The sequence below is a fragment of the Neopsephotus bourkii genome, unplaced genomic scaffold, assembly GCF_033783945.1.
Source record: "Neopsephotus bourkii isolate Nb327-2 ecotype Australia unplaced genomic scaffold, CSIRO-AGI_Nbou_v1 NB_1735, whole genome shotgun sequence".
Taxonomy (NCBI): domain Eukaryota; kingdom Metazoa; phylum Chordata; class Aves; order Psittaciformes; family Psittacidae; genus Neopsephotus; species Neopsephotus bourkii.
Window position 1 is genome coordinate 405,102 of NW_026902209.1, and position 24,450 is coordinate 429,551.

The window sequence follows — 24,450 nt, forward strand, 5'->3', positions numbered from 1 at the left end:
GGGAAAACCCAACCCGTGCAATGCCTGGCTGCATGGGATCACACAGAGCCTGGCTGGGAAAGGGAGCTCTGGAGATCACCTGGTCCAAACCCTGCTCCAGCAAGGACACCCCGAGGTGGCTGCCCAGGACCATCTCCAGGCAGCTTCCGAACACCTCCAAGGGTGGAGACCCCAGTACCCCTGGGGAACGCTGCCAGTGCTCAGCCACCCTTGCAGTGGGAAGCTGCTTCGTTATTCTTGCACTGCTCCAACAGTAACACAGCAAACCTTTCATCTCATCAACACGGGCTCTCATCAACCCACACTGAATGTTCACATACAAATGAAAAACCAATCACTTTGGAAAAGGGCTCTATTTTAAGCAAAACAAGCAACCTTGAACCAAAATTCCACCTGCAGAGCTGAGGATACATCCCTTCACGTGGCTTACACAGCTTCACTAGTCCTGGCATGCAATGTATTTTCTACACACTCACTTCAGTAACACTATATTGTCTCTTATGGCCTACGAGAACAAGTAGATCTACATGGCATCAGTTCCTTTTCCATAAATTATATTCTAGATCTTTGTTGAGATGAGTAAAAGGTGCAGAGAGGCCATAAATCACAATCCTGTAATATTTAGTGAGGATAGCTGAAGGGAAAAGGCTTTGCTTCCTTTTTGCTAAAAATTGCTATCCCAGAAGACAAATGAGAACTGGCTCCATGCTCTCGCCAGCAGCCAAGCCTGGATCAGGTCTGTCCTCCCGGCCTAGAACAACAACATTGCCAGTTCATGAAAACAAACTTTAGGAGAAGGTTTCTGGGTCCTGTCCAGTTCTCTGGAGTGAGTGGGCTGGTCCCGTCACGCTGTTCCTCCAGCTCTTCATGTGCCTGGCAACATCTGCAGTAAAAATAAATCAAAGTTCCCCCCTTCTCCCCGCACTAAGAAATGCCACAGGAATTCTAGAGCAACACTCGCCCATTGCACAGCTGCTTTCACACAGCATTTTGGAAGATGAGGTCAGGCACACAGAGATACTGCTTCTGTCGAGAGGAACCTTCCTTGTGCACATCCGCTGCAATGATGGCTCCAGCCACAGCTGCTGCCCAGCATCACCCCGGTCCTCACTGCCCCGGTAGGACAAGAAAAGCAGCAATCTGTCCCTAAACAAACAAGAATCCTGAAGGAACTGAAACACAGCGAATGCTGGCTCAGGGTCCCTGATGAACACAGAATCCCTGAGTGAGTTTTGAGCTATTTCTTCTACTGTTTGGTTGACACGTAAACAAACTCCACCGAAGAGGGTTCAGCACACACTTCTGAGAGGTTCCTACGGGAAAACTGCTTTTACTTTTCCCACTGGGATTGGTAAAGCCTCCAAAATTAGAGGCTTTGCCACACCAGGAAAAAATAAACACAAAAAGCCTGCAAAACAAGCTCCCACACGATCAGTGAAAGGGCTTTAAGGCAGGAATTCAGCATCACATCCCGCTCACAAAGCCGGCCTGCCGCTCACCCTTCATCTGTGGCACTAACAGCACCATACGCAGCTGCTCCCGAGAGCCCGTCCATTCATAGGCAGTGGCTTGCTAACACATTCACAGGCAATAAAAAATCTCTTTTCAAGAATGCAATGGAAACTGGAAAACGAGGCGAGAACAAGTAGAGGCAGCTCCACCTCATGCACAGGACAACAAACGAGTTTTGGATACGGCACGTTCCCATGGCATTTAATGCCTGTGATCGGCCGCTCCTCTGCGCTGTGCTAGAGCAGCCTTTAAATGAGACCAGAACTTTCTAGAGAGAAGTGACCTTACTTAACGTCCTGTAAGCAGTCCCTGCAAGCCTTACCAAAATGCAGACTGAGACAGAGCACTTTCCCCTGCTTCTGCTTACTCCTGTTCATAAAGATACTTCTAAAGTCTGTCTATCAGTCTTGTCATTCATTGAGCTTGCATAAGCCAAAGGCACCTCTCACTACGCAGGAGGTTCACATAAATTGTACTAAGGAAGCCTTTGTTCAGCAGGAATGTCTCCAGTAATAAACTGCGGTGCATGCCCAAACAAGCCGCCCTGAAGTCAGTACGCAGTGCTTCCCTGCTTTCCTTAAATCAAAGGGGAAAGAATGAGCCATCACCCTGGTCTCACCCATGGCCACACTGTCTGGTTACCCCAGGAGATCTCTGTTCAGCACGGACACAGAGCCTTGTAAGAGGGCAGCATCACGAAGACAGCTCTGGACAAGGAGCTACCCTCAGCTGCCTGCATACCACACTGCTGTCCACCTCATCTGCAGCTCCACAACCACCATAGCACCCTTCAGAAATCCTCTGAGAACTGGGACACCGTGGTCCGGAGCCTGTCACAAGCACAGGAGTGCCTTTGGCAGCAGTTTGAGCTGCAATTGCCTGAGGGAACTGGTGCCTCCTGCCCAGGGTTGTGCAGGATGCCTGCAGCTGAACACAAACTGAGCCCTGATTTCCATAGCCTAGACCATCCTTCCTCCCGATGACAACCGGGCACCTTTTTGCCCTGAAGGGGTTATTTTTTCTCCAGGTTGTTTTGAGGGATGGGCAGCTGCTGTACCACTTCTCCACAACACAGGCACACGTGCCTCTTTGAACTGGGTCCCCACACAGCGGTCTGCAGCCATGGGTTCTGTGTTCTGCTGGTCCCAAATTTGTGCTTCATTTAACACCACGTATTTTGTGTTGCAAAGAAAAACACCCAGACAACCTCATTCCAGTGCCATTTGGTACCCTTTACTCCTACACCCCTGAAAACTGCAGGGCTTCAGAGCATGCACCAGCAAACCACAACAAATGAACGGCTCTGAATCCTGGCTCTCTGCAGACTGACCAGATGTGCTGCTACAGCACTTGTGGAGCTGTGGATGAGCAGCACACAGCTCACAGGCTCTGAAAACAGTAAGCAATTCACAGGTCTTTTTTTAGGCTCTTTACAAAGAGGTTCCCACCGAGGTCTCCTGCGTCTCAGCTGATCACCCTGCCTGGTTCTGCAGGGAAGGAAAGCCCCGGGTGATGCCACACAGTGCTCCCTACTCCCATGGATGCTCCCTCTCTGCTCCCTTCAGTGCTGCATCCCCTGGCCACCCTCAGCTATGGTCTCCTGACTGACACCAGGCTGTGGCCACCCTCCTGCCTCCTGCCTAGGGCTATCATGGAATCAGACCGATTTGTGTTGGAAGGACCTTAAAGCTCATCCAGTTCCAACCCCCTGCCACAGGCAGGGACATTTAACACAACTATTTGGCAAGGAATACAGGTGGGGTGGCTTCTCATTGATGTGGGGAAAGGTGCAAGAAGAGACCAGAAGATGTTTTCATTAGGAGAAACCAAAACCCAATATGAAAATCCTTCCAGCCACAAACCACAATGTGAAATGAAAGCTTTTCCCATTGCAGCTCTGCATTTGTTGTTGCATCCCCCGTTTGTCAGTGCCACCTTGAACCAGGAGCACGCAGGGCTTAAGCTGAGCTGAATTTTGGTGAGTATCTTGGTATCAGTAACAATCACACCACCTAACAGCTGGCCTGTAAGCTCCCTGTACCATGAGAGAAAGCTTGGGGTGTTGTCACTGGGGTTTGAATTACTTCTCTTAGCTTTAATTTTCTGCTTTCAAGGATATTAGCAGGTAAAGCTGGCTGACTCACGAGGAGCGGTGCTTAACAACTTGAAGACATTAATGAAAACAATCAATTATATCTGACTCCAAAGTACCATCTAAAAGCAGTGATCCCTGTTAATAAATCTTGAATCGCTAACAAAGTATGAAAAATAAAAGTGATCAAGTATCGCATTTGCACCAAAAAATCTGAATAATAAAACCAACTCAGAGTGCCAAGTAACTACTGTACACCGGTGGAGAAAAGGCAGTAAAAGAAACATTTCACTTTTAATACTCACTCTTCCCCAGTCTGACAGTTACTGTGCTTAATCTGGCCTTTTCCACAATATGAGGTATCATACTTCCCTGGAATTTTCATCAGAGGAAGACTCCTTGCCACTTCAGTATCAAAGATGCAAGAAGGATGCTAAATCCCTACACAGGCCATCCAAGCAGTCACCAAAGGCAGAAAGTCTTGTTTTTCTGTGACCACTTCCTATTCTCTACCAAGAGAGTGAAAAAAGGTGGTTAGAAAATAGTGAATGAAGTACTAGACCACGCTGATGTAGACATACGCTGACAACTTCCACGTACTAACAGTGTACAACTGGTTGCAGTGAGACCTGCCTTCTTCCTCTTCTTTCCCCAAAGGAAGGTAAGAGTCTAAGGCTACAACCAAAGCAGCTGGTGGAGAGGAGACAACTCCTAGAGCATGTGCTTAAAGCCACCCTGTCCTCCACAGTAGCTCAGTCACTTGGTTCCTCCTTCTCACATGGATACCAGGGAATGGTGTGTTGGTTTACCCTGGTGAAGAACTCCAAGTCTAAGCTCCTTGAATTGCCTCTTTGACAGAACACAAGATGCTTGTTGCATCCAAGGCAGCACAATGACATTCTGAAGCCCAAGATACAGTTCAAGTGGAACAGTTCTACAACACCAAGGGAGCTCGTTCATAGGAAGCACTGAAGTTGCCCTGGCTCTTCATGCATGAATAAATCACATCCCTCTCAAAGGCATCCATCCCATCCCCGCTGAAGATGAACAGCTCCTGCTTCAGGGGGCAATGAGGGCTGCATCCAGGGTAACGAAACTTGCCTTTTCAATGGCTTTTGAGGCACACACAGAGCTGCAAGCCAAAGCACTGCTTTTCTCAGTGCTATCCTCACTTTACACAACAGGTGAGGAATGAAGGGAGAGCTTCAAGGAGGAGGCAAGTATAGACAGTACAAGAAAGGGAAAGAAAGTGTTTGAGATACAGGAAATACATTTGCAGGGGCAGAAACCAGCCTCATGAAATAAATGATGGGAAAAACAGAAGAAAAGTAGTGAACATCTCAGCCTATCAGAAACATGACGGAATGGGAGGGCTTGGCTGCTGTTCTGTGTGCAACTCCCTTTGAAGTCAAACTCTGTGGTAAGAAAATTTATTATGAGACCATTGAAACAGCAACAAAACCTTTAAGATTTGACCCTTGTGAAAGTGCTTGTCCAAGCTAAGACACCCACAGATTCACATGTAAAGCATTCCTTCTATGGTATCCTGCTCCTATTGCATAACATTCAAATGCTTTGAGAACTAAATCCTTCTAAACCATCACACTGATGCACTGGCAATTTGTGGAAACCCAGCAAGTTACAAAACACTCACTCCTGCCATAAACCCACAGGAACAGAAAGCTCTAACTATACACTGCACTTTGCCACTATTACTTCCTCATGTAAACACGTGCTCTTGCTGTTCGTGATAACACTTAATCAAAAGGAGAAGAAAGATGGTCTACCACATCATCTCCTGAGTTTCTTGCTTAAGGGAAGCCGAGCACTGTACAAGCTCCTAATTCAAACTCTTTTGCTCAGAGAAACGTAAAAATTTCTGCTGAAAAGAACAGCTGGTATTTTTTATTACAGAGAAAAGCAATTTGTTTTAAGCCTACAACTGCATCTCGGAGGAAAAACCCCACCCTGTGCACAGCCCCTCCATCACCGCCCCAGGCTTCAACAAGTTACAAGAGAGTGAATGCACAGTAACACATCACTGCCTTACTGCATGGGGAATGGCTTGAACCTGCCCGAGGGGAGACTGAGCTGAGCTCTTAGGCAGAAGCTCTTCCCTGTGAGGGTGCTGAGGCGCTGGCACAGGGTGCCCAGAGAAGCTGTGGCTGCCCCATCCCTGGCAGTGCTCAAGGCCAGGTTGGACACAGGGCTTGGAGCAAGCTGCTCCAGTGGGAGGGGTCCCTGCCCGTGGCAGGGGTTGGAGCTGGGTGAGATTTAAGGTCCTTCCCAACACAAACCAGGCTGGGATTCTATCACTCTATGATTGCTTTGGGTCTTGATCCTCATTTATGCTGAGAAGGGGAATTGGCTCTGGCACCCACTCTCAGCTTTCACAGACTATACCTCGGGCTGAGAGCAAATGGCTGGTTGGGAGCAGGACCTGTGCAGTCACTGTCCAAAGCCCATGGGGGAAGCGGCCCTGGACCCCAGCACCAGGCATGTGGATGCTCCAAGTGGTTGTGCTGGTTATGAATAGCCCCACCAGCACACACTGGTGTGCTGTCTGTAGCCCAAGCTCAGGGTCCCAAGAGCTGAATTACCTGGGAAGCTGACACCTGGCAACCTATAAATCAGGTTGAGTATTTAGAGCTTCTTCAAGGCAGAAAGAGTTAAGACAGCCTCTGTCAAAATCAAATGCTTGCAAGCACATTGCTCTTACCGTACATATTGCTCTTACTGTACATCACCTACCTAAAGGCTGTAAGAAGGAAGTAAAAGGAATAGGTATAATCCTTCCCCAGCTATCCTGCAGGTTTTTGGCAGCGTGAGTATCAACTGCAAGTTATCCTGTAAACCTAGGAAAAGCACTCTAGTAACAGAGGCCAGCACAGCACTACAGCCAGTGTAACTCCATCGTAGCCCCTGAGCTGCACATGCACATCCTCAGGCTCATCCCCAGCCACAGAAGTAAAAGGGAGCAAAAGGCAGTGAAGGTGTTTCAAATCAAAACCCTTTTTCACAGCAGCAGACTCAGAACTCCATATGAAGGGATGGCAGTTCAGGGCCAGACCCCATCCTGCTGGGCTGCCACTCAGCTCTGCGGCACACCTGGTCCAACAGCTGTACCCTGCTGGTAATGTGTCACCATCACTTGCATTCTGAAGACACCACAGATGCCTTAATTACTACAAATATTGTTGTTTCAAATGCACAAGCACTGCCCAGGGTAACAAAGCACCTTCCTCCTCCCGCTGTCACTTCCACATCGCTCAACGACTTTTGGGCAGTATCAAATTTTGGTCTACCACTAAAATTCACCTCCTGCAGAGCAGGTTTAGAACACAGCCTAAGCATGAGTAGACCTGGAACCGTGAGGAAAACGTTGATTTGAGAGCCTGCCATAAAAAGCCAAACAAACAGAAGGCAGCAACAATGTTACCCATGGCACTAGAACAACAAAGAACTAAAATGAGAAAGAAGATGAAACAAAAATACCCAGAAAACAGAAAGTGAGGAGTGCAGAAATAGATAAAGAGAAAACTGAGAGTACTTATTTTTAGGGTTCCCATAATAGAGAACACTGAAAATAGTTCTTCCTTGGCCTTCTACGTTACCACTTGGGTATCACAGAATCCCAGCCTGGTTTGTGTTGGAAGGGACCTTAAAGCTCACCCAGTCCCAACCCCTGCCACAGGCAGGGACCCCTTCCACTGGAGCAGCTTGCTCCAAGCCCTGTGTCCAACCTGGCCTTGAGCACTGCCAGGGATGGGGCAGCCACAGCTTCTCTGGGCACCCTGTGCCAGCGCCTCAGCACCCTCACAGGGAAGAGCTTCTGCCTAAGAGCTCAGCTCAGTCTCCCCTCGGGCAGGTTCAAGCCATTCCCCTTGGCCTGTCCCTACAGGCCCTTGTCCCAAGCCCCTCTCCAGCTTTCCTGCAGCCCCTTTAGGCACTGGAGTTGCTCTAAGGTCTCCCCTTCAGGAGCCTTCTCTTCTCCAGGCTGAAAGCACACCAGGATGTATTCCTAAAATAGAATTCCTAAGTTAGGAGCTCACAGTTCTACACTTCACACAATACAGGGCGATGAACAGCCCGAGCTGAGCCCCACCACATCAGACAGAGATATTCCCTGTGCACTCAAATACATCATAGAAACACAGCCTTCAGCTGAGCACATTTGTTTGGTTTTCTCTTCCACTCCAGATAACAGCAAGAGGGCCGGACAGAAAGGATGGAATAAGTGTTTCCTAGCAGTGAAATAATGTATTTTTTTAAGTCACAATGAGTCAAACATTATCTTTCACTCAACCCAGCAGCTATGATTTGAAGAAGAGAGAGTGCCTTGACTTGCAACGTCCTTGTCTTAATACTCATTTTGAAATCAAACCCTCATTAATCCATTTTCCAGCCTTCCACATTTGAAATACTCCACAAAACTCAAATAACTGGGGGGGGGGAGAGAACAGAAATATAAAAAGACCCAAATGAACAACAAACCCAAAACCAAGACCCCTCATCATTATCACCCAATACCAGCCAAATCCACAGATACCTAGTGTCAATATATAACTACACCCACTGTTTTAGGATTGGAAAATTAAGATCAGGGTGATAAAAAGACATGAACACTGCGGTCACCACCCATCAGAACAGCAGGCTGGTTTTAAAAGTTGTTATGGGAAGTATTTCCACTTCAAATTCAATGCTAGGCTTCAGCTCTAAACAGAGGTGAAGGATGTTCTGAGTTCGTACTCTGAATCAAAGCAATCAGCATACTTATAGTACAGCTACAACCAGGGCTTGGAATGAGATGTTTCACCCCGTCCTTGGTGTGCAACGTCCAAGAAAGGGAGACTCTCACCAGACGCTGGGTGGGTTAAGGCCACTTGGGCACGTGAAAGCTCGCTGCCCATCCTGGCGCTGGCACATGCAGGCATTTTGTACTGTCAGAGAAAATCCAGGTAGGCCAGGAATGCTGTCAGTCACTTAAAGGTCTTGAGTATCAGCACTTCAGCACCACCACACTCATTCCCTAACCTACTTTCTCCCTTCCTTTTTGAAACTAACAAAATTGCACGTTCTGTTTGGGTTTTCTCTTTCTTGTCATCATTATGCTTCTAACCTGGTCTAAGCTTGTCCTGAGAATTCAGGAACTGCCTCAGCTTCCCACTATGGAAGAGCTACATGCAAGCAGTGGTATGAAGACAGAAGGAAATGTTTTCAGAAGCTGACTTCAGCTCTCCTATTCCAATTTCAAAGGAAACTGGAACAAATGAACCATTTTGAGCCCAAGCAGAAGTCTCAGAACTCGTATGGCCAAGTCTGATGGGCACATTGGAAATCTTTACCCTAGAGACTGAAACACCCTAAAGCTTTAAATACCATGGATTGTGAACGTCACCTAAACTGACACGGAGTGAGACACGGTTTTCAAGCGGGGGCACTCAGGTGCTTCTCAGCATGTGTGACTGCACTCAGCTAAACATGCAGCAGCGCTGAGACAACGACAGAAAGTGAACTGCAAGGGTCTCCATCTGCCTCCCACCAGCAGAAACAAAGCTCCCTTGCTGCACTGGCAATGAAGGGAAGGTTCTCGACCCCACACAAAAATCATTCGTGAGCCCCAGGCTGCCCCCAAGGAGTTTTCCATGGGTCTGTTCGAGGCACTTCCCTGCCCATGTCAGCACAACCCACACACAGCCCCAGGGAGGACGAGCTCTATGCGCCCCAATGTCAGCTGCTCACACCCCACTCTCAGGGGAAAAACCAAACAACACTAAACCATTCTCTCACTGGAGAGAAAGAAGAGGATACAGCAGACAGGAAAAGGACAGCATATTAAAGTCATTAAAATCCTATGTGGTAACAGCACTGAAGTGCCAGACAGATTGGTTTTGAGGCTGCTACTGTGGTCAGCTCCTAGAAAGGTAAATGTGAGGTTTTAAATGGGAAATTTCATCAGTGCAGACAGAGGAAACACAGAGAGCAAGGAACGCATGGAGGGGGAGAAACAGAGAGAGGCTGGTGTCTCAGAATGGGCTGGGTTGGAAAGAACCTTTAAATTCCATTCAGTCCAACACCCTGCCATGCACAGGGGCATCAGAGGAGGTGAAAAAAGAGCGACCCACCCATAGGTAACTCAAACTCCATCTTCTGCTGTTAGCAAGAGTGTGCAGCGATAAAAAACAGGAAATGTTTATGCGGGAAGAATGCTTAAGTAAACAGAAATGTACCCAAAAAAATCACAGCATCCATATTCATGAGCTGCACGTGCTCATAAAACTTTGAGGAATATGTGTGGATCTAATAGTGCATTAACATTTTTAATGAAGCAGCAAAAGTACTCAAGGAACGGAGCAGCGGCGGCACAGCCCCTTTCCACTGTACACATGTTTATTCATGAGCTCCCAGGTCAGCACTGCAGCAGGTTATTAGTGGATGTGGATGGCTGGCAGGAGCCAACCAGCCTGTTATCAGAACTTGCTTCTGGCAGTCAGCGAGGGAAGAAAGCCATTTTCTCCTCTTTGCAGAAGTGTAGCCAGGACAGCACCACCAGGGATCTAGGAAAGGCTGTGCCACCCAGGCGAACTGCCCACCAAAGGTATTTTAAGTCATTCTTCTCTAAAACACTGGTCTCCAAGGCAGAGCATCTGCACGTACAGCACATGCCGGCCAAGTAAACAGAGCCCGTACAGAGCATCGAAGTGCAAAGCGTGCTGCTGCCACAGTAATAACATTCAGGCTGCTTTAAACACATCAGAGAAAGATCCATCACAGAGCCAGGACATGAGGTTCGCTGGTGGGGTGAGGGGGAGTGGGACACAGCCCTGGAGGGCGCACAGCTCCTGCAGCAGCATCCCTATCCTAAGAGCCTCCACCCTCATCCAGTCCCGAGCTGCAAACAGGGACAAATCCCAGAGGGATGCTGGCCACAATGGATCAATCCCTGGAGCAAGGGAAGGTGGGACTGCATTAGTGTGGGACACTCTGACCTGACTATCCTGTCCTCTTGGGACGCATTGTGAAAATGCATACCCTTACCTTACCTTGAGGTCCAGCAAAACTTGACTAAAGGTGGGGTATGTATCTCCAACTGAAATTTGAAATCAGAAATGGAAAATGGATTAAAGAAACTGGAAATGGTTTCCCAGTGCAGCTCAGGTGAAGTCTATCAAAGCAGGAGTTCTTGTTCATAACTGAAATCACATCAGGTCACAGGACAGAAACTTACTCCTCAGCTGAAGAGGAAGGGCCCCACCAACAGCAACAGCTGCTGTCAGCTCCAGCACATAACTCAAAAGCAAAGTCACAAACCGAGCTAACACCATCTTTACTGTGCCTGAACAGCACCAGTACTGCTCCAGAAACTGACCCGCCTGCCACCAGCCCTGACTCCAGCAGCTCCAACCCAGAGGGGAAATCAGGGACGCTCAGAGCAGCCCCTCCATTCACCAGCCAACAGCGAAGCACACCCGAACAAGCCCCATTTTGCTACAGAGAGCTACATTTTATGCTATAGAAAGCTACATTTTGCATGGCAAGGGAGTCATTCGCGAGAGCAGAAGCGTTCCCCTCTCTGGTCACGCCGAACGCCCAACAACAAACACGCTCCGGGAATGCCAGCGAGTCACCAACACCAAGTAGCAGCAGCCAGGAAGCTGTCTGATGTGACAGCTCCGGATTTCGTCAGTGACAGGGCTCGAAAGTGGCTGCTCTGGGCACTCTCAGAGGGAGGAGGAGGCAGGAGAGCAGCCTCAACAGCAGCCACCGACACAGCGGGCTCTGCTCAGAGAGGGAATCGCCTTTAAGCTTGACCGACGGTAACGGGAGCACACAGCAGTGATAAAGGTGAGCGAGCACACAGCAGTGATGAGCTGACCAAGTCTTACCACTCCTCCCCCCCCCCCCGCTGCTTTACTCACAAACACTAGACAAGCCCACCACCATTACCAGGAAAATTACTACAAGCATTTGCGCAGCGTTCATTTCATACAAACAGACCCTCCATGTGTACAAGCATTGCGGTGATATCTGTCAGAGTTTACCAAACTTGGTGAAACGACAGACTGCATCCCCTGAGCGCACACGCATCAGCCACAGCGTGCGCTTCAGACCAGCCTCCAGCAGCCACAGCAAACCCTGAGCAGGAGAACAGCATGTTTGCTGTAGGGTGCCTGCAGATGCGCACCCAGGGCTGGCGCCCGGAGCCAGCAGCTCCCCGCTGGACGTGCGAACCCCGGGAAACCCTCCCTGCTCGCTCGGTCCCAGAGAGCTCCGTGGCGCCAGCCCTCGCCCGCGCACAGCCGCGGGGCTTTCGGAGCCCGGCCGCTGCTCCAGGTGTCTGTCCGGATCTGCCCTAACTCACACACGCACAAGCGCTCTCCCTCCGCCAGCACCAACTGTTGCACCGCCGTGCTTACAGCGACCAGAAACATTCCAAACGCTTCTCCCACCATCCTACAGCACTAAGCAGAAATTACACCGGGGTTTCACACCACAACGCACCGAGCACCGCGGGGCACAGCCCAGCCCGGCCGCAGCGTTACCGGCGGCGGCGAGAGCAGAGCCCTCAGCAGGACCGGAGCCCGGGTCCTCCTGCACCGGGCGAGGGTCCCGGACCACGGCACGCTGCCGGCACGACCGAAACCGTGCAGTGACAGGGAGAGGCTCTGTCGCGACACAAGGCGCTCCCGGAGGATCTCACCGCCGGCCGCGTACCCGGCGCCTCGCTCGGGGCTCCAGAAGCGGCGGAGCCATCCCCACCCCGGCAAACACCGCCCGGCTGCCGGGACATCCGCCCCCCCCCCCCCCCACACGGCAGCACCTGAGGCCAGCCCGGACCGGAGCGGGCGGGACGGAGCGGCAGCGAACGCCAGGACCGGCGCTGCCCGCAGAGACCCCAGTTACCAACACACCCCCCCCCCCGGTCCCGGTTACCCCCGCGGGCGGGAGCGGGCGGCCGCGGTACTTACGTCGTCGAAGAGGGACCCGACGTTGGCGGTCACCAGGAGCACCCCGGCGCCGGCCGCGGGCCCCTTCCCCGCCATGGCGCCGGCGGCGGGCGGGCGGGCGGAAGCGCTGCGGGGAGCGCGGGGGGCGGGCGCGGGGCGCTGCGGCGAGCGGGGCGCCGGGCCTGGCCCGCCCCGTCAGCGCGACTGCTCCCGGCGCGGGCAGCCCGCGGACATCCGCGCCGCGGCGGGCCGGCCGCCCTGCGGCTGCTGCGGGGCCGCGGCGCTCAGCGCTCGCCCGCCGCCGCCGTCGCGCTGCTGCCGGGACGGCTCCCGCCGGCGGAGGCTGGCGCCGGGCCGCGGCGCATGGCAGGTCGGCGGGGCGGGACGGGGCCGGGCTCGGCGCTCCCGGGAGGGGCCGGGCTCGGCGGGGCGGGCACCGGGCACCGCGCGGATGCTGCTGCCGCTCCCGGCGCTGGCGGCGGGCGGGCCGGGGCTCTGCGCCCGCGACGTCACAGCGGCCCCGCGCGGCTCTTAAAAGGGCAACGCCGCGCTCGGGAGCCCCGCGGGAGGCCGCCGGAGAGGCACGGGCGGGGCGGGGCCGGGCCGCGGGAACCGGACACGCTGCCCCCCGCCCGGCCCTGCCCGCACACGGAGCGGAGCCCGCCCGCGGTCGGTGCCCGGGCTCTGCGACTCGGAGGCACCGGGCAGCGCCGTGAGCCCCGTGTCCACAGCGCGACCCCCGTGGGCTTGGGAGAGGCACTGACCCCGAGCGGCAAACTCGGGCTTGGGGTGTGGGTGAGGAGAAGCTCCCCATGACCCGGCTTCAGTGAGCGCTTGAGCGCAGAACCTCCCCGTGTGCTGGGTGCACACACAGAGCATGAGCAGCACCTCAGGGAGGGGATCCTGCCCCTCTGCTGTGCTCTGGGGAGACCCCCCCTGCAGCCCTGACCCAGCTCTGGGGCAGCAGCACAAGAGGGACGTGGAGCTGTTGGAGCGAGGCCAGTGGAGGCCATGGGGATGTTGCGAGGGCTGGAGCAGCTCTGCTCTGGAGCCAGGCTGAGAGAGCTGGGCTGGGGCAGCCTGGAGAAGAGAAGGCTCCTGAAGGGGAGACCTGAGAGCAGCTCCAGTGCCTAAGGGGCTGCAGGAAAGCTGGAGAGGGGCTTGGGACAAGGGATGTAGGGACAGGGCAAGGGGAATGGCTTGAACCTGCCCGAGGGGAGACTGAGCTGAGCTCTTAGGCAGAAGCTCTTCCCTGTGAGGGTGCTGAGGCGCTGGCACAGGGTGCCCAGAGAAGCTGTGGCTGCCCCATCCCTGGCAGTGCTCAAGGCCAGCAGCAAGCTGCTCCAGTGGAAGGGGTCCCTGCCCGTGGCAGGGGTTGGAACTGGAGGACCTTTGAGGTCCCTTCAACACAAACCAGACTGGGATTCTGTGATTTGATGGTAAAGGAAAACGAAAATTGTTCTCAGCATTCAACAAGAAAAAAAACCCACCTGCCAAGTGCTGCTGACCCAGGGAAGCATGGACTTACTGTCCTATGGTGCTGCTCACCACACTGTAGCAGTGCATTACATCTGCAGATAGACATGGGTCCATGAGCAGGTCAGCACCTGCAGGAGGAGACGGCCATGTCCAGTGACGCTGAACTTGGTGCAGTCTGTGTAGTCTCCTGTTTGTGGCACATTTGCTGGTGCAGGGATACAAGGGGAGCGACAGAAGCTCTGCTCAATCGTGAGCGCTGCCCTTCCGCATTAGAAGAAACAAATTAAATATACAATTAAATAAAACCCAAGTTGAAACTGTGGAATTCTGCCTTCTATGTGGGATAGGTGGTGAGCTCCGGTGGGCTGTGGCACACAGGCAGGTGCAGTGTGGGATTTGCTCATGCCCAGCGACACTGAATGCTTCTGGACTCCTTTGGACAATTTCTTCCAAGGCTTTATGCAACTCCCAACACAGCGGTTGCACCAAGTTGCACTGTAGGCACTGTGATCCTACCAGGACACAGCCTTCAGAGGTATCGGAAATGGGCTGGTCACAGACACTTGTCCTGATACACCCCGACATGTTCACAAACAAGAGAAGGAAAACGAGGGGCAGGGGGAGCCTTTGGTGCTCTGTTTTTGGCACAGTCCCACAAACTGCAGCCCCCAGTGATTACGTGGAAGTCAGGGTGTGCTGGGGGAAGCTGTGTCGCATCACACGTGCCTGGAAAGGGATCCCAAGCCATGTGGCATCCAGGTGGAAGGTTTGGCAGTGCGCAGGAGCAGGAAACTACAATAAGAAGTGGCTGCAGACCACAAGTTACTTGTAAAGAACCTGGGTGACAATCACCACGCTGCAACCCAGAGGTGCTCGGCCAGATTCTTTGGCAGAGGAAGTACTACAGCATGAACATGTCACAACCGCACTAAATAAACCAATGTCTGACCCATGACTGAGCTGCTGCATGTGAATCTTGTGCCTTCTTCAAGGAGAGGAGTGGATCAAACATGAGAACACGGGAACGTGAAATACAGCATCTTCTGTAAAGTGTTTCCAAAAGGATTCCTGGGAGCTGACTCGCCCAACAGTGTAGTCTGAGTATTTTCAGTCTTGGTGCCTGCCTTGAATGTCAAGTTTGAGCAAAAGGTCTCAAGAATCAAGTTGGTTTTCACTAAGTTGTTTTGCCACAATGAGGGAAAAGATGGTTTTGAGGCTGAGTATTAGCAATAAGCCTGGGGGTCAGAGAAGTGCCCAGCATCAGCAGCTCCATGGTTTTCCATTACACAGTTTGGAAAATAACATCACTACTTGCATAGATGCCACAGAAAAGTGGTCCTTTGGGTTCGAGCTATTCTTTTTTTGACCAATATTTTCAGAGCTTTTCTCACTGAAATAAAGCACAAGTGAGATAACAGAGTTGTGTGACATTACTCACTGGCAGGTTCATAGAAAATGTGGTTGACATTGGCCCAGAGGAGGGATGTGCAATATCCCAGAACTCCTGATGCGCCTCCTGAAGGGTGCAGACCAACACAGGCACCATGTGCAGACAGAGGGGACCCAGGCAGGCTCTCGGCAAGGGAAGGCAGCAGATAGGGAGCAGGGCTGGGCACGCACCAGGGGTCCCAGGGGGCCTGTCAATGAGGTGGGGCTGGAGAGCTTCGGTCTCAGTAGGGGCTGGAGATGGACGTTGCCTGTTGTGGAGTTTGCTACCAGTGAATGTTTGGAAGCAAATTCACCTCTTTCAGTTGAAAAGCAGTGTGAGCCTCCCCGGGCAGCTCTGGCCAGGCAGCTCCCCGGGCAGCAGAGCTGAGGGCTAACAGGAAACAGATTTCCAGGCAGCTCTTAGACAACAAGCACCGCATTTGGTGTTCTTCTGCTCTGGTCCTGTCCTGCAGCCCCCAGCATGGGCATGTGAAGCCACCGTCCTGCCAGCACCATGAATGCCCCTTTTCCACCCTGCACTTCCCGGGGCTCAGCCTCATCAGATCATCCTCTGCCTCATCTCGTAGGCTCCACTGTGGCTCCTGCTACTGCAGGACAGCCCATGCTGTGTCCGTGCTGCTGCAGCCCAGCCCTTTGCCACGCAGGGACATGGACTTGCTGGGCAGGGCTGATCGGTCTGGGTCAGACTCGGACTGGCTGGGTGCTTGGAGCGCTGGCAGTGGGACATGGGCACATTTAACCTGAACAGTAGTGCAGTGCTTACCTACATCTTTCACAGCTGTGATATCCTCAGAATCACAGAATCCCTGGTTTGGGTTGGAAGGGACCTTAAAGCTCACCCAGTTCCAACCCCTGCCACGGGCAGGGACCCCTTCCACTGGAGCAGCTTGCTCCAAGCCCCTGTGTCCAACCTGGCCTTGAGCACTGCCAGGGATGGGGCAGCCACAGCTTCTCTGGGCACCCTGTGCCAGCGCCTCAACACCCTCACAGGGAAGAGCGTCTTCCTTACCTCCAACCTGAACTTCCCCTGTTTCAGTCTGAACCCATTACCCCTTTCCTATCGCTACCATCCTTAATGAAGAGTCCCTCTCCAGCATCCTTGTAGGCCCCCTTTGAAAGGATTTGTAAGGTATCAATTGCACCGTGCTTGGAGAAGAGAAGGCTTTGGTTATAAAATCTGCTAAATCTCCATCCTGAGCAAGGTAACACATAAGTGGCTCAGGGAATTCATGTTTTTAAAGCAGATGTTGCCACTTACTGGTACCATGTCACTGTGTCCATAAGGTGGGAGATCTTGTTCCCTGCACATACTCCCAGGACACAAAGATTTTCCTTTGGGTGCAGCAGTGAGGGGCCAGAACAGGGAGAAAGGGGTTCCCTAGCTGTGAGCAGGAAACACTCACACACCCATTGTGCAAGTCCTCTCTAATCACATCTGGCTCGCTTTCATCACTGCCCTTCCAGCTTCATTAACTGGCTCATGCTTTCATTGGAAGGATCTTTACAAAGAGGTTTTTATACTGGCAGGTGAAACAGCAAAACCCCCAAATGCTACCAGATTAAAACCCCTAAATGCAATGGAGCATTTTGCTGCCTGAAAGCTCTTCTATAACCCTGATGGATGGGCTCTGCTCTTCTCAGAGATGGATCCTAGTGGGCTTTGTGAGCCTATGCCAGCACTTGATTAAATGGACCACTTTGTGCTTTCCAGACTGCCACAACACAGCTCACAGGAAGCAGTCTCAGGGTTTTTCTAGTCCACACTTTGAAGGGTGGAAGGGTCACACAGATGGCTGCTCCCTAAATTCATTTTGTTCCTGCAGCCACTGGACCCAGATGGGGAAAAGCCCCACTCTGGTGGGTCTGATCAGCCTACAGGCTGCTCCTCTCAGCCCACAGAATTACGGGATGGTTTGGGTTGAAGGGACCTCAAAGCTCCTCCAGCTCCAACCCCTGCCACGGGCAGGAACACCTTCCACTGGAGCAGCTTGCTCCAAGCTCTGTCCAGCCTGGCCTTCAGCGCTGCCATGGATGGTGCATCTTACCTTCACTCCTATTGCTCCATTTTGCGTTGCTTTACACCCTGAAACTTGGACTCCCAGGAAAGAAACCCCCAAGGTCCAAAAACCAAATTTCAGAATTCTGAAGTCATCCACAAATGTTGTAGAGATTATTTGAGGTGTTAAATGCATACCTGGGTCTGCAGCAGGGGCAGTGCTGTGGGGCTGGTCAGTGCCCTCAGGATGCTGTCAGATACCATCAGCCTCAGAGGCTGGCTGGGCCTCAAACCCTTCATTGCCTAGTGCAGTTATCCCTTACAGGGTCTGAGACTTGTGCTCAGAGCTCTTTGCTGAAGGCCTCCCCGCGTTCCAAAGACCTGACCCTGGGAGCTGCATGGCTTTTGTGAGTGTGGAACTCCACACCCTGCAGCACCATTGGTGCTTCAGGTGCTCAGCTGTGATTCTGTGCAGCTGCAACCCGTTGGGGTTAGCCCTGAAACTTCAGCTGACTAACACTGGGGCTGTTGAGAGCTCAGCCCAGGTGTGCTGCGTGGTCTGTCTCTCGATGGCAAGGAGAAGTGATGTTTCCTCTGAGCTGTGAGTGAAGAGCATGGGCACTTTTGTGCACCACAGCCTCCCTGGTCCATTGCTTGGTGTGTGCATCGCCTGCTGTCTTGCAGATTCATGTGCGGGCAGTGACCCTGCTCGGCCAAGTCTACCTGCGATTACAGGCAAATGTTAACAGGTCAAAATCACAAGCAGACTTTGGTTTCAAGGCTGATGAGTCCCACGTGCCGCCTGTCAGATGAGTGGAGTGGAGGCTGCCTGTGCATGATGGCCGTGCTGGCACTTTTCAGTCCCTTTCCATACACACCACTCAGCTCTACTGCAGTTGCCTGTCTTGGCAAGGAGAAGGTTACCCACCCCAGTAAAAGCCATTCCCCAGCAGTGTCAGGGCACTGCCAGGGTGCTGTTCATGCAATGAGCAGGAAGCACAGGAGTGCAGGCCAGCTCTTCCTCCCATGTGTCCTCTCCAGACACCAGAGGTGGCCCTTGTGAGTGCCAGCTTGTCAAGCCTCTGGAACTGGGAAGCAGTAGCATGGCTCTGACAGGGGACTCTGCTCTGCACCCAAAGACAAAGGGATCTCACCAAACATTTGCAGCCTGGATTCAAGGTTTTCAGCCCCAAACCAAGCCATGTCTCTCAGCATCACGCTTTTTGCAGAGTAGGCAAGTAGCCAGTGGGAGACAAGCAGGTCCTGGTGTAACACAGAGGGGTGGCAGGTCCCCACCAGCACCCTCCTCCTTCTCCATCTCCTTCTCTTCTTCCTTCTCCTCCATCTCCTTGTCCTCAGCCTCCTCCTTCTCCTCCTCCACCCACCCTGGGAAGGCTTCCCCCCCCCCCCCCCAGAGGCTTTCCCAGGATGACCGGTGCTCTGTTACCCTCTGTCCCTCAGAAGGGGTTCAAGGAGCTGTTGGATCCAGGACAGGCAGGTGTGTGGTGACGCCTTTCCCTGCCGTGGCTGGGGGACCTCACGCTGGCAGATGTTACAGCAGGAGCTGCTCCGTGTGTTCCCACAGCTGGCAGTGGGTGATGTTCACCCTGCAGCACCACTCATAGAATCACAGAATAGTTAGGGTTGGAAAGGACCTTAAGATCATCAAGTTCCAACCCCCCTGCCATGGGCAGGGACACCTCGCTCTAAACCATATTACCCAAGGCCTCGTCCAACCTGGCCTTGTACATCTCTCTTGTGAGACGATGGAGCTCTTCCGCAGCATGAGCATCACTGCATGCCTTCAGGTACCAAATAACTGAGGATGATGGAGGCAGCCAAGGGACTTATGGTCAGGTTATGTCTGGAGATCAGGGAACAGGACACTCACATCCTGATTATTATAGCCCTATAACTTGGCCTCAAGACAGCTATTTCTGCCCACCTTTGAATCAGACCCAATTGTAAGTTGTTCTGATTTGTTTTATGCTAATCATGCCAAAGTAGGAGTAAGAACAGAAAGGATAGCACAGACTAACATCTGCAGTGAGATTCTGTTTCTTTCAGCTGCTCAGGGACCACAGAAGTTACACAGAGGCATTTTCTTCGACATAGCTGACTATCATTAAGTTTGCCCTTCAAAAGCCAGCACAGTTGGTGTTCAGGGTGAATGCCTGTCCCGGGTACTTCAAAATTACACTGTGAAGTTTGGAGTTCCACAGTTACTGCCAACAGGGAGGCCGGGCAGCAGCAGAAACCTCAAAGAGCCCAGAACAGCAACTCTTCAGGCCAAGGCCTTAAAAATCTGTTTCCTTTCACAGACCTCTGTAATCACTTGCTTCTATATTTTCCCTGGGCTTTATGTCCACTCCAAAAGGAAAGAAGCTTGGGGAGACACTGGCACAGGGTGCCCAGAGAAGCTGTGGCTGCCCCATCCCTGGCAGTGCTCAAGGCCAGGTTGGACACAGCGGCTTGGAGCAAGCTGCTCTACTGGAAGGGGTCCCTACCCATGGCAGGGGTTGGAGCAGGGTGAGCTCTAAGGTCCCTTCCAAGACAAACCATCCCATGGGTCTGTGAATTCATGGTGACAGATGGAATGTGCAGCTGGAGGCTCTGTCTCACCCCAAACTGCGGCTCCCTGCCTGGGGAAGTCTGCTGAACCACTTCCACTGCTGTTCCTGCACCACTGCAGCTGCAGTGTGCACAGGGATGCTCTGTAGGCTTCACTACTGGCTAATGAGAAAGGGCAGGAGAGTGAGGTTTTCATCTCCATCTTTCAGAAGGCATTTCCCGCCAAGCATTCACTGGATTAGCACTGTAAGGATGACTGATGCTGTGCTTTCCAGCTGTATGGGTATCCCACAGTGGGATCTGGATCTAAACGGGGGGTACCGGCAGTGATAGGTCTATTACTGTATTTCCTGGAGTCTAATGGAAGGCCTTTCCCACTGCTGACTGATAATGTCTTTCATTAAAGCTTAGCCCTGCCATTAGACTGCTGGTTTTCCCTATCCGGCATTCCACAAGTGTCCTTACAGCAGGATCAGAGCCATCATCGATCTCTGGTGAGTTCTTAATCCCTGACTGTGCTGTTATACCACACACATTTCCAAAGGGAACTTAACTGACTTCCCATAAGAATTGAGGTGTGACTGAACCCACACATTTTGGGTTTGTTCCTTCAGTGTTTGTCACTCACCCAATGAAGGTTAACAGAGAATTTTGTCCTTCTTAAACTTAAGCCAAACTAAATAGTAACGTAGGAGCAGAACAACTGCTGCCCCCGGCTGTGTTTGCAACTGCTGCTTTTAACCTTCTTGCAGAATAAAAGATGGGTTTTACAGTCTTACAGTCCCGGACTGGTTTGTGTTGGAAGGGACCTTAAAGTTCATCCAGCTCCAAACCCTGCCCCGGGCAGGGACCCCTTCCACTGGAGCAGCTTGCTCCAAGCCCCTGTGTCCAACCTGGCCTTGAGCACTGCCAGGGATGGGGCAGCCACAGCTTCTCTGGGCACCCTGTGCCAGCGCCTCAGCACCCTCACAGGGAAGAGCTTCTGCCTAAGAGCTCAGCTCAGTAGAGGGACATAGAAGTAACACAGCTCAGCCTCCCTGTGCTTTTAGGGAAACCTTTGTTCTGCCAGGCACAAATTTGCAATATGATAAATACAGGGGGCAGAGGGCTGGAACTGGAGGAGCTTTAAGGTCCTTTCCAAGCCAAACCCCTCTGGGATTCTCTGATAAAGGAATTAATGACTTATGCTAAGCAATTTCCTAATGAAAATTATCAAAAAGATCACCCAGAAGCCAGCAGTTTCACTATATGGAGGATCACCCGTCCCTGGTCATTTGAAGTGGTTACACTGGGTTTGTATGGCCAAGGGGACACTGGGGACATGGTCTGGCTGCTGCCGGTGGCAGAAGCAGGTCGGGAAGGGACTGGGGGGGCCTCAGCCCCTCCTCAGGGTATTTCTCAGCAGCCGTGTGCGGGTAGCTGCAGCTCTCCCGGTGTCGTAAGCAACGAGTTCATCGGATCCCACACAGGGAAGTGATTCATTTATAATTTAAACCACTTAAAGTTTCTCAGAATTGGATTTCTTTTAAGCAAGGAATGTGATGTAATTTGGGTGTGTGTCCATGTGCTAGGTCAGTTCTGCTGCCTCCGCAGGGCTCCCAACCCTTCACTGCCTGAGACAAACTATCAGGTCCCTGGCACAACAAACCCACTCCTTCCTCTCCTCCTAGGGTTTTCCAGAAACCTGGTTTTTTGCATCTCTGCTATGCCTCACTCCAGCCCTGGTGGTGGAGCACAGTGATGGGACAGCACGGTAAGGATGCAGCAGCAGGCTCTGCATCCTCCTGGGGGTTTGAATTATAGCATAGTCCGGGTTGGAAGGGATGTTCAGAGGTCATCCAGACCACCCCCCTGCAATGAGCAGGGACATCTTCAACTAGATCAGGTAGCACAGAACCACATCCAGCCCTGCCTTGGGTGTGTCCAGGAATGGCAAAACTGGCCCAAAGGCAGCCAGGTCGCAGGATGTGCTTCCCATGGCTCCTGCAGAAACAAATGCTGGAGGGAGCCACCAGTCCTGGGCCCATCCCAGCAGTGGGCTGGCAAAGTGGAAGCTGCTCCTTGCAAGGCTGGTCTCTCCATCCCTGCACGGTCTGCCCGTGAGTTGGTAGAAAAAGGTAAATGCCATCTGTCCCATTCAACACAGGGACTGTATTTAGTGTATACCCACAGATTACACAGCCACTTCCATTCACACCCTGTTTGCTCCACATCTTGGGGCTGGGACGGGGAAGGTATCGGGGAACAGAACTTCTTTTTAACTGAATTACACAAGCAATAATAGTGTCAATATCATTGCAAAAAAGCCTATTACCTAATCAGCTACCATAAAAGAAAGAGATTAACATGGTGTCTGCTCTCACAGGACCATAGATATTTTTATGGGATGTGGCATTATAATAAAAATTCCCTAGACTTCAGCTTAATCTAGAAAACTCATTAAATAGATTCAATACACTGTGGAATTCTATATAGAAATGTTATTGTTAAATGGACCATATTTCTCTGCTGCCTTTGCCCAATCAGTTTTATTTTGTAGCATATTTTCCACTTTGGATGAGATGGGAAGGAGGTTCAGACCTGATGCAGACATTGACCTGGCTGATGTACTAGGTGGGAAGATGGGAGAGGAAGGGTCGTAATTCATAAATGAGTTCACCACTGAAAATGAGCATAGCATGAACAGACGACCAGGACTAAACCATAACCTGCTGAGGCTTCAGATTCTCAGCCAAGGTTGTGTTCCTAAAGGCAAACTGAACACCAACATCTATTGCATCTGTTGTGCTGTGGCTGAGTCACCAACACTGGGGTAATCCCTCAGTTTGGAGACATAAAAATCACTGTGAGAGCTGCTCCATGGAATGTCCAGAGGATGCTGCCTTCCTGCTGCACCCCCTAAGGGTCTTTCTCCGAGGGGTTTGGGCACAGGCCACCCCAGCACTTCCCACCCAGCCTGCAGCAACAGTTAGCAGTGTCCCATCCACCTCTGAGGGGTCAATTCTTCTGACACAGACAGAGGTACCACCATTGTACATGTGGCTGCTGCTCACCAGAGCTACAGCAACACAACGTACCCGAGCACGGGCATCAGCCTGCAGGATAATTCTGCTGAGATGAACCCTATGATGTGTCTCACCTGGGCCCATCCACCTAGGATGCTGTGCACTCTTGGAGAAGCTGCTGTCAGGCCAAGCTCAGGACCTGCATTCTTCTTGCAAGGCCCTCTTGCTTAGAGCCTACACAACCAGCAGATTAAAGGATGTGATGTCATGAAGATCATGATCAGTAGCTGTGCTCCTCTGGAGCAGTTGATGGTAATATGTGCAAAGCTTTAAATTAACAGCAGAAGGCACAACTGCGAGGACTGCCTTGAGACTCTTCAAAAAGTCCTGCAGGAGCTGAGGCTCATCACAAACGTCACCGTCTTTCTGGAGGAACTGCATTTACAAAGCAGAGCCTTGCCCACTTGGGCATTATTATATCCCATATTTATATGGATGTTTAAGTGCCACACACAAGAAGAAAATGCTTTATAACATGTATTTTTACCACCAGGAAGCAAATGAAGTGACAGCAGTTAATCCCCTCATTAACTGCACAGCAGCACCAACAGGGAAGCAGTCCCAAAACATTAGTGGCTGTACAGGGACAAGTCTTAGAAAGATGCTTTGATTCCGCTGTTTCTAAAACTACTGCTGAAAGCAGTAGCCCAGTTAAATGCATTGCACGTACTATGATTCAGTTGAGATGCATTCGTCCTGGGGATGCTTTCGGGCTGCACCTCAGCGCAAGCACTGGGATTACCAGCGTGTAGTTTCAGCAGTAGTAAGTTCACGCTGTGGAAGGGCTGCACCCCTGCAGAATGCTCCTGAAGGAACCCAAAGCTGCCCTGCAGGCCGCATCCTTGTTCTCAGGCAGCACATGGGAGGGATGGCTTCGAAACCGAGCTCGGGCACGCTCCGCCCCGCGCTGCGGACAGCCAGCAGTGCATGGCGCTAGGGGAGCTCCCCCCGCACCGCGGGGCCCGCACAGCTCCGTGCCTCAGCAGAGCCATCCCCGCACAGCTCCGTTCCTCAGCAGAGCCATCCCCGCACCGCGGGGCCCGCACAGCTCCGTTCCTCAGCAGAGCCATCCCCGCACCGTGGGGCCCGCACAGCTCCGTTCCTCAGCAGAGCCATCCCCGCACCGCGGGGCCCGCACAGCTCCGTTCCTCAGCAGAGCCATCCCCGCACCGCGGGGCCCGCACAGCTCCGTGCCTCAGCAGAGCCATCCCCGCACCGCGGGGCCCGCACAGCTCCGTTCCTCAGCAGAGCCATCCCCGCACAGCTCCGTTCCTCAGCAGAGCCATCCCCGCACCGCGGGGCCCGCACAGCTCCGCGCCTCAGCAGAGCCATCCCCGC

The 24,450-nt window shown here is 52.3% G+C and overlaps 1 protein-coding gene across 1 annotated transcript in view; it reads right to left on the reverse strand.

The window, feature by feature from the left end:
• INPP5A (inositol polyphosphate-5-phosphatase A) overlaps positions 1–12,701 on the reverse strand; it is a 206,314-nt gene extending 193,613 nt beyond the window's left edge. The window contains exon 1 of the mRNA XM_061376768.1: positions 12,574–12,701. Within this exon, the coding sequence (XP_061232752.1) occupies positions 12,574–12,648 (75 nt within the window). The 5' untranslated portion in view covers positions 12,649–12,701. The remainder of the gene's footprint in view (positions 1–12,573) is intronic.
• Positions 12,702–24,450: the final 11,749 nt, after the last annotated feature.